Raw genomic sequence first — 16,211 nt, forward strand, 5'->3', positions numbered from 1 at the left:
GGTTTTTAAAAATATGTTAATTATAAAAATAGCTTGCAATTATACAGTGTTTTGAATCTGCGTGTGCCTTATATGTGATTTCATCTGATCCTTTCAACAGCCCCGTAAGGGTGGTGGGGGTATCATTATCATCCCCATTTTACAGATGGGGAAACTGAGGCAGAATGTCCGTATCTCACCTAGGATCATCCAATTAATAACATAATAATAATATCCACGAGGCCATCACCGTGACTTTGCCATGTTTCTGATATCAGATTCTTACTAGTGATACTTGATACAAATATTTCCCCACTCCCCTCCCCAAACGCTTTTTCAACTCGGGTACAGTGCGGCCCACTGGAAAGAGCCCTGGCTTTGGAGCTAAGGGACAGGGGAACTTCTGCGTCTGACCCCTAACCACCTGTGTCCTCTGTGACTTCGGCCAGCTCCCTTTAATTCTCCAGGTGCTCGTTTCCTCATGGCAAGCCGCAGGGGGCGGACCGGAGGGCCTGGGACTCCCGGGGCAGCTCGGATCGATTTGCCGGCCGGAGACGTCAGCTGAGACTCCTCCTCCGCTCCAGCCCCCTCTCCCCGGATCTCCAGGCCAAGATGGGCGGGCCTCAGCGAGGGCAACGCCCGCTTCGAGCTTGGCCTTGAGCACGCGAGGGCGTCTCCGCCCCCTTTTCTCTAAAGCCAATCGGTAGCCTCCATGGCCGGCCGCCTGGCCAATGAGAAGCTCGGTGGGCGGTGGGGTCTATTCCCCCTGCAGCGGCGCGGAGAGGGAGTCGTTGGTACGCTTCAGGGCAGAGGAGACGTAGGTTTGGCTGATCTTCTCGGCTACCGGCCGAACCCTCGACGTCTTTCCGGCCCGCGCAGCCATGTGGAGCCGCTGGAAACTGCTGAACCTGGGCCGACGGTGAGCGGGAGGGCCGGATCCTCGCCGTCAGGGTGGCGCGGCCTGACTGGGGCTGGGGCTGGGGTGGGGGAGGAGACTAGCGGGGCTGCGGGAGAAGGGATGCGGGTGCCTGGGGCCGCGGTTCGGCAGTCCCCTGGTGTGGCCGAGAGATAACGCGGCCGAAGCTGCTGCTGTGACCTCCCCGGGACTTAGGGGCGGGACAGTTGGCCCGGTGAAGAGCCCGCGGTGTCCGGGGGCTTAGTGATCTGGGGGCACCTTGGAGCCCAATGCTCTTCCCTCCTTTTGCCTGTAGATGGGGAAACTGAGGCCCAGAATGGCCGCGAATCTGGCCTCTTGGCTGTTTCCCGACTCCAGGCATTTTCATTAGCCGTGCATGACCCTGCGATGCCTTCCCTCCTCATCCCCACCCCCAGGTTTCTCAAGGCCCAGATAAAATCCCACCTTCTGCAGGAATCTTTTCCAGGCTGCCCAGTGTGAGTGCCTTCCCTCCGCTGAGGATGCCTGATTGATCCTGCATACCGGTTCTTTGCTTTGTCTCCCCCTTTAGACTGTAAGCTCCTCAAGGGCAGAGACCGGCCCTGACCTTTCTTTGCATCCATTCCCCAACCAAGCGTGTTGTCAACCTTTGTTGATTGACCCTCTGATCTGCCCAGCGTCACACAAAGATGGGATTTAAACTCAGGTCTTCTCGTGCCCAAATCCACACCACTCCAAGCTTAAAGTGCCCCCTCAGTGTGGGCTACGCTTGTTGTTCTTGTGGGGATAGTGGAAAGAGTCAGAAAGATCTGGATCAGATCCTATCCCTGACATTACCTGCATGACCCTGGGTAAATCACTTAACCTCTTGGGTCTCAGTTTGCTCATTTGTCAAAACTAAGGAGTTGGACCAGAGTGGCTTCTAAATTTCCTTCCAACTTTAAGTCTATAATCTTGTCTCAGAGGATCTTCTTAACAGCTGTGTGCTGTTATTCCCATTTTACAGATGAGGAACCTGAGGTTCTGTGGCTTCCCTGGATAGCAAGGGCATGAGGCAGGATTTGAGCCACCTGAGTGCCTGTCCAGCACTCTCCTCCTCTTGGTTTTTTGGGTTTTTTTGGTTTTTTGTTTTTGTTTTGCAGGGCAATGAGGGTTAAGTGACTTGCCCAGGGTCACACAGCTAGTAAGTGTCAAGTGTCTGAGGCCGAATTTGAACTCGGGTCCTCCTGAATCCTGGGCTGGTGCTTTATCCACTGTGCCACTTAGCTACCCTCCCTCTCTTTGTTTTTAATCCATACCTTTCCCACTTCCACGACCAAGGAAGACATTTAAATATGAAAAAACAAACAATTATATGATGGGGGAACCTCTGGGTCAGATCTCTAGTGGATTAGCCATAATGATTGGCTTCCCTTCCTCCTGACTCCCTTTTGGTTTAGGGGTTGTTATTAATGTTGATTATAATGAAGCAGTAATGAAGGGTGCCGCTAGTTAATAAGTATTAATAATATGGTTGATTCCATTAGGTAAATGTGATTTTATAAAGCACAAAGTCCTTAAATAACTTTACCCATACAGGGTTAGAAGAGGATACTTAAGAGCCTAAACCGCTTTCTTAATTCTTTTCTTCCTTAAATTTAGTATAAGAAAATCTTAAAGAATCATTTGTGTTACACAGAATTTCTAAGACATTAGAACATATCAGAGGACACTGGCTTGAATTCTATTACTGAATCTACTTGATCTCTCTGGGCCTGAGGTTTTTTATCTGTAAAATTAGGGGGAGTTACACTAGATCAGGGGGGTTTTAACCCTGGGGTCCATGGAGTATTGTAGTATAGACTTCAGGGGGCCCATGAACTCGGGTAGGAAGAATATTTTGAAGACTGTAATTCAATATAATTGATTTCCTTTTTAGCCACAAAATTGTATGCATTTAAAAATATAATTCCAAAAAAAGGCTGAGATAGACTTTACCAAGACTGCCGAAGGGGATGCATGAAACAAACAAAAAAAAAGGTTAAGAACTCTTGGACTAGATAGATCATCTCTGTTTGACCCCTTGCACTTTGGCTTCCAACCTCATCACTCATTTGAAACTGCCTTTCAGTGATTTGTCTTCATTCTTAATCCTACTTTATCCATCTCCAGCATTTGACAACATTGATCACCTTTTCCTCATAGAAACACTCTGCTCTTTGGGAAGCACTCTTCTAGTGCTTCCATCTGTCTTTTCCTTCTCAGGTTCCTTTGATGGCCTACCCATTGTTCATTAGTGGGATTCAGAACTGGTTGGATAGCCAGATCAAAAAGATCATTCTTGGGGGGGCAGCTACGTGGCTCAGTGGATAGAGCACTGGCCCTGGATTCAGGAGGACCTGAGTTCAAATCCGGCCTCATACACTTGACATTTACTAGCTGTGTGACCCTGGGCAAGTCACTTGACCCTTATTGCCCCACACAAAACAAGATCATTCTTAATAGTTCAATTTCAACATGGAAGATGGCTTCTACTATATTACCTTAAGGACTGGTGCCTAGCCCTCTGCTATTTAACATTCTTATTGATGACTTAGTACATAAATGCCGTTCCCAATACATTTGTAGATGAAACTGAAGTGCAAAGGATAACTAAAAGTGATTACAAAGGGTCCAAAAGGATCTCACCAGGCTAGAGCATTATTGAACAAGATGAAATTTCATAGAGATAATGAATGTAAAATCTTATTCTTGGGTTCAAAAAACCAATTTCATAAGTCTAAGATGGGGAAGGCATGGGTAAGCAGCAGTTCTTAAAAAAGATCTTTTTAATGAGAGGCAGCAGCAGTCCAGTGTAGTGGCCGCTAAAACACAAACAAACAAAAATGAGGGCAAGCTTTGTCTGTATTGGGAGGTAGAGTGTCCAAGAATCTGGAGAGGGTAGTTAGATTGATGGTCCTTTAATCCATGGTATGTGAGAATCAGAAGATGTGGTGACTGTCTTCATGTATTTGAATGACTGTTATGTAGAGGGGGATTAGACGTCTTCACTTTGGTCCCAGAGGGCAGAACCAAGAACTGTGACTGATCCAAGTTGAAGAGAGGCAAATTTAGGCTTGATGTTGGGGAAAACTGCCTTACAAATGAGATGTCTGCAAGTGGAATGGACTGCCCAGAAAAACGGTGGCTAATCTCTCCTTGGAGGTCTTCAAGAAGGGCATGAATACCCAGCCTCTCCTGTGAGGTGTATTTGAGTGGGGATTCTTTTGGTGAGTGGGGTGGGTGGCCATTCTCACTGTCATTCTGTGATTTAACCACATTCCACTGTCATCCCATCCCAGTGATGCTGGCAAATGTGGCTATTTCCATTTCTCCCCAAAGGTTACTAGACGCTTTTTAGATCCATACCATGACTTAGTTGTTTTTGCAATATGTTATCATTACTGTGCATCACCTTGTCTCAGAGCAAAAATTATCTTCAGACAGGCGCTTTTAATCCTTGGGTTCATATCTGGGTCCTACGGCTCTTTCTTGGCAATAGCATTAATTTTTAAAAATTATTATATTTCCTTCCCTCCATCTTTCTTTAATTCACCCCAATTCTCATATAACCAGTCATAAATCTTTAGAATATAACACCATCTCCTATCAAGCGAGGGCTAGAGAAGAACCTTCGAAACTTTCCTTAAGCCACTAGGAATATTACATTTTGTTTAGTCAGTTCCTGCATAGACCTTGATCACTGAAACCATTAGCCACCGTCATATGATACAACTGCATATATATATTCTCTACCCATTTATCTCTGATTGGTCTGCACCAGTGGAATAACATCTTAGCAGAGCTTCTCAAAGTCTTTTTTCATTGCAGCAGCATATATTATCTTTTTTGTAGAAAGTGCTCTGGTTGTATCTAATTGACCACTCCAAAGCCCTATGATTCTAGAATCTGCTAATCTGATGTAAAGTTGATCATACTGTGTTTGTTAATAGCCAGATTCATAAATTAGAGATATAATTTGTTTACTCATGATGAAACGATTAAGTTTCCAGTTATTTTTTAGGAGATGAATTATGTGATGGAGACAAAACTTATTATTATGCTATAATGACATAAGGATAACATTAAATGAAATTTAGATAAATGAAACCTTGGATAAAACATTTTACTTTTATAAAATTAAATGTGTGAGGGGCAGCTAGGTGGCGCAGTGGATAAAGCACCAGCCCTATATTCAGGAGGACCTGAGTTCAAATGTGTCCTCAGACACTTGACACTTACTAGTTGTGTGAACCTGGGCAAGTCACTTAACCCTCATTGCCCCACATAAAAAAAAATTAAATGTGTGTCACTTTTAGAAGTTTAACTCAAAATAATTTACAAAAATTTTTCGGTACTGTTTTTTCTTTCTTTCTTTTTCTTTCTTTTTTTTTTTTTTTTTGGTGAGGCAATTGGGGTTAAGTGACTTGCCCAGGGTCACACAGCTAGTAAGTGTTAAGTGTCTGAGGCTGGATTTGAACTCAGGTACTCCTGAATCTGGGGCCAGTGCTCTATCCACTGCGCCACCTAGCTGCCCTGGTACTGTTTTTAAAATGTTAATGGATAAGGACTTTCATACAACCATTATGAAAATATGAGGGGAAAACAAAAAGGTTTTAAACATTGAAAAACTTTAATAGAAGAAAGAATTTCTAGATTTGTGAATAAGATGCAAAAGTTAAAGTATTACCATTATCAACTCTGAATTGAAACTTGTTATTGAATTATACCAGGTAGCTTTTCTTCAAAAAAGCCTAATTTTATTTGACTTTATGTTTATTATATATAGATTTGTAAATTATAAGCCATGGAGGTGGAGAAGTAATGCAGCATGTGATAGAGCTCTAGAGTATAAAGTAGGTGACAAAATCCATGGATTCACTATAAATCAGGTATGCTCTTTGTTTTGATATTTCTATGACATGTGTTATTTAAGTATAGATACAAGGAAATTAATTATTGCATAGTTAAAATTTCTGAATAAGATGACTGATCTTTTTTCTTCTCAAAACAGTATTGATGCCACTGATTTACTTTACTTGGGTGTTGTTTTCCTTCATACTCTTTAGAAGGACAAGACTCATCAATTGATCAGTTGATGCAAAAACGTACTGTGAAATAAACACTTTTATCCTTTCTCTCCTTTCTTTACGGATTAAAAAAATGTGCCGTGTCAATTTGATGCAACTTGTTTCTTGGAGGTATTAAATTTTGGTCTGGCTAGTGTTAAATTTTAGGAAAATAAAATTTGAAACTAAATTGTGATTTAATTTGAAAAAGTAAAAGTGATAGATAACTCATTAAAGATATTACTAAATATCTAAGCTACTTGAATATAGGTACTTTTTTCATAGTGTTCAGTATACTTTTAGAACTTTGAAAACACAGAAATTAATAAAAATTATACTGGAATAACTATAGTAGAACATTTCAGTCATGAGAAATGAATTTTTCTTAAGTTGATTTCACAGTATTATCTGATATAAAATAGTTTAAACTGTTAATTGCCTGAGTTTAAAAAAATATTTGAATTTTGTTAGATGTTGTACAATAAAATGTTAATGATGTATTTCTTTTTAATTAATGCAGGTAACACCTATTCCTGATCTATTCTTAGTTGCTGTGAAACTCAGTCATGACAGCACAAGTGCAAAATATTTACATGTGGCAAGAGAAGATGCAAATAATTTATTTAGGTAGGCTATAAAATATAAACATTTAATACATACAGACTTTCTCGTTCTTGAAATTTTTTTTTCTTGAAACACTATATTTGTAACAAATTTAAAATAACACTTTTATAAATTTCCTTCCTTATTAGTTAACATTTGCCATTGTACATAGCAAAATGCTTTCCCACTAGATTATAAGCTCCCTAAAAGTGGAGACAATGCCTTATTTATCTTTGTGCTTCCCTTAACATTTAGTATAGTGCTGTGTTACATAGTGTTCAAGAAACGTGTGGTGATTGAGGTCAGTTGAAATGAATGATGAAAAAATAATTCCATAAGTTTCTTTTCTATTACATTAGAATGTTTACTGTAATTTGAGAAAATATTTTTCAATAATGAAATATTTTGTCTAGAGAAGGCAGTCTTTTAAGAATGGTTATTTGCATAGCATTTTAAGGAGCAGCAAATTTTTGGGTGGTTTTCTTTTGACATTTGTATGAATTGCACTCTTTGTAGTTTTAGATCTTAAAGTCTTTTTTTTTCCCCCCACCAGTGTGCAGTTCCGTACTACCCCAATGGATAGTACTGGTGTTCCACATATTCTTGAGCATACTGTTCTTTGTGGTTCTCAGAAGTATCCCTGCAGAGATCCTTTCTTCAAAATGTTAAACAGATCATTAGCCACTTTTATGAATGCATTTACAGGTGAGTGGTCTACCATTTAAAACTGTCACATTTATAATTGCTGAAATGGCATTGACTTTGAAGATATACCTATAGAAGTTGGTTATTCTCTTCTAAGCTCTTGGCCTACACTATTAGAAAGTTGTAATTAGGTGAATTTAAAAGGTTTTAATGAGCTTGGGATGCTGGGATAATGGGAGGTCTTTTGTAAATTCAGTCATATTTTAGTAATCAGATGTTAATGCCTATGATGGGGTTATGGGAACCAGGACTTCAGAATCTCAGAAACATAGCCATGAATTTAAATTCATGGAAATTTGAAGATGTTTTATTTTAGTAATCAATTTAAAATTCAAAAGATGCTTAAAGATATTTTATTATGAACTAGAAAATACATACTAGAGATACTTATTCAACAATAATAACTTTTCCCCCCAACTTTGACTTCACCATCAGAATATTAAATAGCTTTATAAAAGCCATGTCACTTATTTTTGTTATTCACGAAAGACATGAGAAAAGATGTGGGTATTGTCAGTTGATCACCAAAAGGACTCTTGTCAAAGAATCAGGTGATTCTGGTTAGTATGTCACAATTTCTCCAGAGGAACTTGGAAGTATATATAGCAGAGATGGAACTAAAAAAGTTGGACTCCTCATTAGCAAACAAAGCAAAATCACTTAGATTTTAAGCATTTCTTAATTATAAAATTGAAAATGTAAAATTGAATTCCTAGTTAAGTGAGAAACCTAAAGGAAAAATTGAGTTGAAAATGTGTAATTTTCTTGAGGGATTTGTTGTAACATAAAATCTATCTTTTGTACCCAGCTAGTGATTACACATTATATCCATTTTCAACACAAAATCCCAAGGATTTTCAGAATCTCCTTTCAGTATATCTGGATGCAGTTTTCTTTCCATGTTTGAGGGAACTGGACTTCTGGTATGTAGTACTTGAACATAATGGTTATAAATGGTATTAATTAAAAACAGTGATCTTACAATTATTTATCATTTAGGCAAGAAGGTTGGAGACTAGAACATGAGAATCCAAGTAACCCTGAAACACGCCTTGTTTTTAAAGGAATCGTTTTTAATGAAATGAAAGGAGTATTTGTAAGTTTTTTCCTTTGTAATTTATATTAAAAGGGTTGCTCTAGCTATTAGAATAAGACAAATGTATTTGGTTCTGGTTTGAAAATTATTGACTAATTCTCATCCTTTTTTTTTTTTAACCTGTTGAAGATCTTTACCTTAAATAACAATATACGTAAGGGGCTATTAATACTTGCTGAAAATCTGGCATAGTAGAAACATTACATTGCTTATTGTAGCTCTTATCCCTTTAAAGTCCAAAGAAGAAAGCCTTTTTTTTTTTTTTGGACTATGGAGATCATGGAAGGTTACATGAAGGGTAGGCAGGACTATAATAGGTAAAAGAGGACATTCCAGGGCTTGGGAATGACATGAACAAAGGTACAATGGTAGAAAAGGTGGGAATAATCGGTAGTCTGGTTTGGTTGGAACATACAGTATATGGAGAGGACCCTTGTGAGCTAATGCTGGAAAGGAATATTGGTAGCAGATTAGAGAGGGACATAAATAAGACCTAGAGAGGAAGGACTTTATTAGGAAGGCATTGGGAAGTAATTGAATTTTATGATCAGTAGAGATTGATCCTATCAGATCTATACACTGGGAGTATTCACATGGTAGACTTGGATTTAGAATTGAAAAAGATCTTAGAGATCATTTATTCCAAGCACAGGGATTAAGTAACCTAACTAAGGTCATGTCGATAGCAAGGCTAATGCTAAGCCAGTTCAGTGCAAATCCATGCTTCTTACATGTATGTTGTGCTCTCCCATCTTTTTGTAATGGCATGTAGAGGGAGAGTTGGGAATCAGGAAGACCAGGTGAGATGTTTTTGCTGGAGGGCAAGCAATGAAGTTATTGAATGCAGTAGTAATCATGGGAAAAGAGAGGAAGGGATAGCGATAAGACATTATGGAAGAGAGAGAGAAACCAAAGATTGGTGTGAGATGTCAAGCAGGTGTGACTAGGAGAGTGATGACGCTATTATCAGTAACAGGGAAATCAGAAGGAGGTATGGCATTGATGAAGATGAAGAAGAATTTGACTTGGGACCTGAATTTGAAGTGCCGGCAAGGAGCATTTCCTCTAGGAGGAAATAAGCAGGAACAGCTATGAAATTAAGTTTGGAATTTAGGTCAGGGCTGGTGATACAGATTTGAAGGTTCTCTGCATATAGTTGAAACCATATGAGTAAGTAGAAAAAGAAAAGAATAAAAGATAGGATAAAATATTAGGGCATGCCTTTCTTTTGGGGAGTAGTTCCTCCTTCTGTATCCCCGGGCACCTCAAAGTTATTGCAAGGAGCTGAATAAAATATCCATACAGACCAAGGACTGCCCTTTTGATTTTTATTTTAGGTCCAACAAAATAGGCAGTTTGAATTACTGTTTTTCAGGTATATGTATTTGCTTTTAAAATTGGTGACATTTAAAAGGGTTGCTGAATATATGGTGGTTCTTTATCAAATATTTCCTCAATCAACAAATGCTGTTAGTACAGTGTCTATTTTGTGAGGATTCTTGTTAATATCTTTTTTTTACATTAAACAAAAGTCCTCATTCCTAAAAAATTGGAACCACTGATAAATGGGCAGAAGGCAAGGTAAAGAGAAGTAGGCATAAACCAGAAGAACTGATAAGGGAGAAGAGTATTAAAAATGGGAGTGGGGGCAGCTAGGTGGCGCAGTGGATAGAGCACCGGCCCTGGATTCAGGAAGACCTGAGTTCAAATTTGGCCTCAGACACTTGACACTTACTAGCTGTGTGACCTTGGGTGTGTGACCTTGGGCAAGTCACTTAACCCCAATTGCCTCACTTAAAAAAAAAAAAAGAATGTGAGTGGTCAAATGTGTCTTATATTGGTCCTGTAGGTTCAGAAAATGCCATTAGATTAGATGGTAGGGTCATTGATAACTTGGTTTTCATTTTTTAGATGTAGTTAATACATTCTTGAATCCATTTCTCATAATGACATCGTCTTCTTACCTTTTCCACCTTGTAGGAGTCTCTATTATTTTTTCTATTACTCTTGTGCTCTGGTTTCTATTTGTCATTTTTTTCTTGCCTTATTACCTGAACTATGTATTTGTTATATACACATACACAGATACATACACACATATCTATACATTCATATACATATTTGCTCTTAGAATAGATTTTAATTTAAACAAATGCTATACCTGCGCCACAACATAGTATTTCTTTATTATGCTAAAGTGTAATTTTTATGTTTTCATTTCAAGACAGACAATGAGAGGATATTCTCGCAGTCTCTTCAAAACCAACTCCTTCCTGATCACACTTACTCAGTTGTATCTGGTGGTGATCCACTAATTATCCCTGATCTTTCATGGGAACAACTCAAACAATTCCATGCCACACATTACCATCCGAGTAATGCTAGGTAATAATCTTTTCTTTAGAATTGATTGTTTTTTTTTTTTCTTTTAGTTCTTTGTATGCTTTTATAGATGTTTATGTAATTACAGTTTAGTGAGAGAACATATTCTTATGGAGTTAACATGCAAATTGATGAAGTATTCCATATTTTTAATTTCTTTTGGCCTTTTATTTGGTGTATAGTAAGTACACCAAATAAAAAGTAATTACCTTAACTATGAAGTTTCTGCATCTCACCTTAGACTAGCTGTGTGACCCTGGGCAAGTCACTTAACCCCGATTTTCTTAAACATCTGGGGCCATCTCCAGTTGTCCTGATGTATATCTTGCTACTGGACCTAGATGGCTCTGGAAGAGAGAGGTCAGTGACCTTGCACAGCCCTCCCTCACTTAAATCCAATTCAGTGCAAGTCATGATTTCACTCTGATGTCATGGTCCTCTTAGAGAACAAAGGACAAGCAACAACAACAGCAACAGTAGTGATCATCAGCACCTTCTTAGCCAGAATAATTATTTATGCTTTTTGGTTACCAAGAGAATTGAAATTGATGAATCTTGGACATAATGTGTGATTTTTTAAAAAAAGTTTCTTGATTTTATATTATATGCCAATTTATCATCTATTTAGACATTTTATGAGAGCTGTTTCAATATTGTTGATAATTTAAAAAATTTATATTTAAACATCATTAAGTTGTTTTCCTATATGTGTTGTCTTGGTCCAGGTTAAGTATTGTAGGCAAAGAGAACTTTATCTGTTGTGATATTTAAAGTGTGTGTATGTGTGTGTGAGGGGTGTTAATATAAGGACCTTCAATATGGAGTTTAGGGGTTGTTGGGTTTTCGGTGGGGGGGGGGCTGCTATTTTTTCAGCAGAATTAAATAACAAACAAAAGAGCATTGAAGTGCCTGCCTGGTTGATTTTTTAGAAATATTGCCAGTTTTGCATTTAACCTTATTTTGTAACTTTTTTTCCATCTAATTTTTACAAACTTTTTCAGATGTAGTCATTCCCTTTAGTTTTTTCAGTGAAACTAGTCATTTTGAGCTAGGAAAATATCTTTGAAAGTTGTGAATTATATATCAAGCTATGAAAAAAGCCAAATCATTATTTAGTTCTAGGTGGTCAAACTAAATTAAAATAAGCCAACTCTTCTTTCCTAAACATTCAGGTTCTTTACTTATGGCAACCTTCCATTGGAACAGCATTTGAGGCAAATTGATGAAGAAGCACTAAATAAATTTCAGAGAATTGAGCCTAATACTGCAGTGCCAGCCCAGAAGCTTTGGGATACACCTGTAAGCATTTGATCTCTAATGTACTATCACAGCTTCTCTTATGTGTACTGATTAAGATTGGCCTCTCATTTTTATGATAGGTTAAAAAAAGCCCATGTGTTTATTTTTAAATTTGCTTTACCCTAAAGAACAAAATCAGAAATTTACTTAAAAGGAAAACAAAGAGAAGGTTATCTTTTATTGAAGGATATTTTATTGATATTGATTACTTGTGTTACTCTAAAGTAATTAAAAATTTTTTTTGCTTGTTAAAATATTTCTGTATTTTCAGAGAGAATACCATGTGACATGTGGTCCAGATAAATTTGCAACAGACCCAGCTAAACAAACAACCATTAGTGTTGGTTTCCTCTTGCCAGAGTAAGTACACTAAAAACTAAGGTTTTTTTTTACAATTTTAGAAAATTTAAAATGCACTAGAAAAATAGGTATATAAAGAATTTTGGTTTTGTTTATAAAGTAAAAGCTTTAGTTTGAAATATATAATATATTAAGGACATTTTTAGACTTTAACTTTTAGAAAAAGGAAATGTTCAGTAGTAAAGTATATTTTAGAAACTTTTACTTAGGGTGGTTAAGTATAAAAAATTAGAAAATATTTGATGCTGTTAAAAAGAACAGTAATTCCACTTTCTTAGTACATTTGTAAACTGGTCATCAGAGAAAAGAGACACAATGATAGTTCTAGAGCAGATGTGGGAAAAGAATTTTACTGTGTCATGTATGACTTAGTTTTCCATTTTGCAAATTTTCTGGAATGGTGGAAGTTGTAGACAAAGAAACACAGCATCATAGATCTAGATCTTAGAAGGTTGTTGTAGGCCATTCAATCTAACTCCCTCATTTTACATGGGAATAAACATTGTCGTTCAGTTGCTAAATTTTCTTATCAATGCAGTATTACAGATATATTTGAATCCTTCACCCTGAATCTTTTGTCTTCACTACTGATTGATGGACCTAATTCTCCATTTTATAAAGCTCTGATTGAATCTGGTCTTGGCACAGACTTTTCTCCGGATGTTGGGTGAGTGTTACTATTAAATTTTTAAAAAAATCATTAAAAAACAATGTTCCTCCCTTCATCTCTACCCCGTTTGGGGGAAAAAAGAAAAAACAAGACCCTTGTAAATATGCATTTGCAATAATAAAGCAAAAGATTTTTTCATTGGCCATGTCCAAAAAATACATGGTACTTTCTATCCCCTGAGTCTATCATTTCTGTCTAGAGCTGGGTAGCATGCTTCATTATCAGTCTTCTGGAAGTGTGGTTGGCCATCAGAGTCTTTAAATAACCATTATCTATTTTCATAGTGTTATTATCGTATAAATTGTTCTTGCTCTGTTCATTTCATTCTACATCTTCATTCAGATTTTCCTAAGCTTCACTGAAACCATCATTTTCATTGTTTCCATTGCATTCCTGTACTATAATTGGTTTTGTTACCACAATTGATTTAAACCTCTTTTTTTCCAGCTCTTTGCTATTACAAAATGAGCTGTTAGAAATATTTGTGTATATTTTGGTTCTTTTTAAAATCTCACTTAGAGGTATAATTCTTTTTTTTTTTTTTTTTGCGGGGCAGTGGGGATTAAGTGACTTGCCCAGGGTTACACAGCTAGTAAGTGTCAAGTGTCTGAGGCCAGATTTGAACTCAGGTCCTCCTGAATCCAGGGCTGGTGCTTTATCCACTGCGCCACCTAGGCACCCCCTCTTTTTTTTTTAAATAAAAGTATTTTATTATTTTCCATTTACATGTAGAGATGAGGTATAATTCTAAGCAGTTTTCTAAGAGTTATCTGTTGCTGGAAAGTTGCACATTTGCTTTGGTGGAGCAGTTTTCCTTACCTGGGAGTTCCCAGTACTAACAAAATCACAGCTCCTTTGCCTATTCCTACTTTCTATGTATTACATCAAATAGAGGCCATCTTTTCATTTCAGTATTTTTTGCAACTCGGCTATTCTTTTTCTTTAGATTTGTATTTTTTCGGAAGTATCATAAATTACATTAGAAATTTCAAATAACAACTGCTGTATCCATAAAGAGAACTTAGTATTTTTTAACTCTGATGCCCCTTTAATTGATCCATGAAGTATTTAGAGATTTTAAGCTTTGAGCCTTTTCATAGATTTTTTTTTTCTTTTAAAACATTAACAAGTCATTTCTGAAAGTTTTCTTTTATAAAAGCTGTTCAGATTCTGGCATTTTCAGTATGTTTGTCTTCTAGGTATAATGGCTATACAAGAGAGGCTTTCTTCAGTGTGGGCCTGCAAGGCATTGCGGAAAAACACATGGAAACAGTTAAACAAATTATTAATGAAACAATTGATGAAGTTATTGAGTAAGTAAGAATGAATTGTGAAGAATGTTGAACAAGTTTTCTGCAGGTACATAGTTTAAAAAGCTCTACTCGATTTCATTGAGTTTTTTATGAAAAAGATGCTTTTTAAAAAAACTACTTCGTGTAGTCAGATGTAGCAAGGTACTTTGCTCATCTTTAATCACCTTATGTATTATGTCAGTTGATTTAATTATAATATTGGCAGTTAATTTGTTCTATAATTTTTAGAGGCTTCGTTTATTCTTTTTATGATTTTGCCCTTTAGGAAAGGATTTGAAGATGATCGAGTTGAAGCTTTACTACAAAAAATTGAAATCCAAATGAAACACCAGTCAACTAGTTTTGGACTTGCCCTGTCATCGGTATGTAATTATTGAATTTTGTTTCACCTAGAATATAAAAAAAGTGCCAGATATTTTTTAGAAATATTTAAGATGAGGTGGCTAGATAGCACAATGGATAAAGCACCGGCCCTGGATTCAGGAGTACCTGAGTTCAAATCCGGCCTCGGACACTTGACACTTACTAGCTGTGTGACCCTGGGCAAGTCACTTAACCCCCATTGCCCTGCAAAAAAAAAAAGAAAAAGAAAAAGAAAAATATTTAACTAGTGCTCCATGTTTTGTCTGCATTGTTCATTTGCCTTAGTTAACCATTTTCAGGTAAAATATTCTCATTTAATCATAAGAGTCTCTTTTGAGACACTTTTTGTGTTTAGAAATAAAGTAGAAATAAATTCCTACATTTAATACATGAAATTGACATTTTCAGTTTGATTATAGTGTCATTTCTTAGATATGTTTTTTTAAAGTGAAGTTTACTGTTTTTTAGGCAGTATGTTAGTGTTCACCTTGCTATGGTGTGTGTGTCTGTATACCCATGTGTGTGTATACATAGATGTGTATATATATACTTATATCTACATATTTATATGTAGATATGAATGAGTGCCATATTACAATGGTATGAACATGGTGCTAGTTTTTCTTAGTATTTGTCAGAATGGAAGCTTTAGCAGGTTTTACCAAGCTGAAAAGGTTTCAGGTACAGATTATATATCGCTTAAGCCTGGACCAGACTTATATTAGCGAAGCTTATCACCATTTTTGGACTTAGCTCATTAAGTCAGGCATAGAAAGATTGTTGTCTTCATTGTTCTATTGGCTTATCAGTGAAATTATATATCCTTAAAGATTGGATTAGTTTAGTTAATATTGGATATTAACAAAAAGGAATTATCCCTTAGTAAATTTTTACTTTCCATTCTATTCTTTTGAATACAAGTCAAGTTTCCCTAAATAATAGATCACAATATACTAGTACATCTTGAAGCTCATCTTGGTTAGACTTCTGTCATCTGTGTTCCTGGTGACATATGTGAACATAAGGAAACAGAGGTGGCTGTTATTTTCCTGACATGGATTGGAATTTTTCTGTCAGTATCTCATGTATAAAATTATGCCCATGGGATTTCATATCTGTAAGAAAATAATTAGTACTGACATAATTCAATACTTTCTAGCATAGTAGTGTTTTCTAACCAGAATATACATTGTGTGCCCAATGAAAATTCTTTATTGTAGTATATAGCTTCCTGCTGGAATCATGAAGGGGATCCCATTGAGCTTTTAAATCTTGGAAATCAAGTGACTCAATTCAGGAAATGCCTTAAGGAAAATCCAAAATTTCTGCAAGAAAAAGTCAAGCAGTATTTTAAGGTAAGAAGAAAAGAAATTGTGTTCATGATTTCACAATGACCTGGGGAAAACTAGAAAAAGAACTTGGATTTTTACAGAGAAAATCATGGGTTTGGGGGATGGAT

The 16,211-nt window shown here is 36.9% G+C and overlaps 1 protein-coding gene across 3 annotated transcripts in view; it reads left to right on the top strand.

Annotated features, from left to right (window-relative positions):
• The first annotated feature begins 758 nt into the window (after positions 1-758).
• Positions 759-16,211, top strand: part of PITRM1 (pitrilysin metallopeptidase 1) — a 54,862-nt gene continuing 39,409 nt past the window's right edge. For all 3 annotated transcript variants that reach the window (XM_043968774.1, XM_043968775.1, XM_043968776.1), the window contains exons 1-13: positions 759-898; positions 5,682-5,784; positions 6,482-6,588; positions 7,118-7,269; positions 8,078-8,192; positions 8,269-8,365; positions 10,590-10,750; positions 11,920-12,046; positions 12,318-12,406; positions 12,945-13,073; positions 14,276-14,389; positions 14,655-14,751; positions 15,973-16,107. In XM_043968774.1, coding sequence (XP_043824709.1) covers positions 861-898; positions 5,682-5,784; positions 6,482-6,588; positions 7,118-7,269; positions 8,078-8,192; positions 8,269-8,365; positions 10,590-10,750; positions 11,920-12,046; positions 12,318-12,406; positions 12,945-13,073; positions 14,276-14,389; positions 14,655-14,751; positions 15,973-16,107 — 1,464 coding nt within the window. In that variant the 5' untranslated portion in view covers positions 759-860. The remainder of the gene's footprint in view (positions 899-5,681; positions 5,785-6,481; positions 6,589-7,117; positions 7,270-8,077; positions 8,193-8,268; positions 8,366-10,589; positions 10,751-11,919; positions 12,047-12,317; positions 12,407-12,944; positions 13,074-14,275; positions 14,390-14,654; positions 14,752-15,972; positions 16,108-16,211) is intronic.

Source organism: Dromiciops gliroides, chromosome 5 (genome assembly GCF_019393635.1).
Source record: "Dromiciops gliroides isolate mDroGli1 chromosome 5, mDroGli1.pri, whole genome shotgun sequence".
NCBI lineage: Eukaryota > Metazoa > Chordata > Mammalia > Microbiotheria > Microbiotheriidae > Dromiciops > Dromiciops gliroides.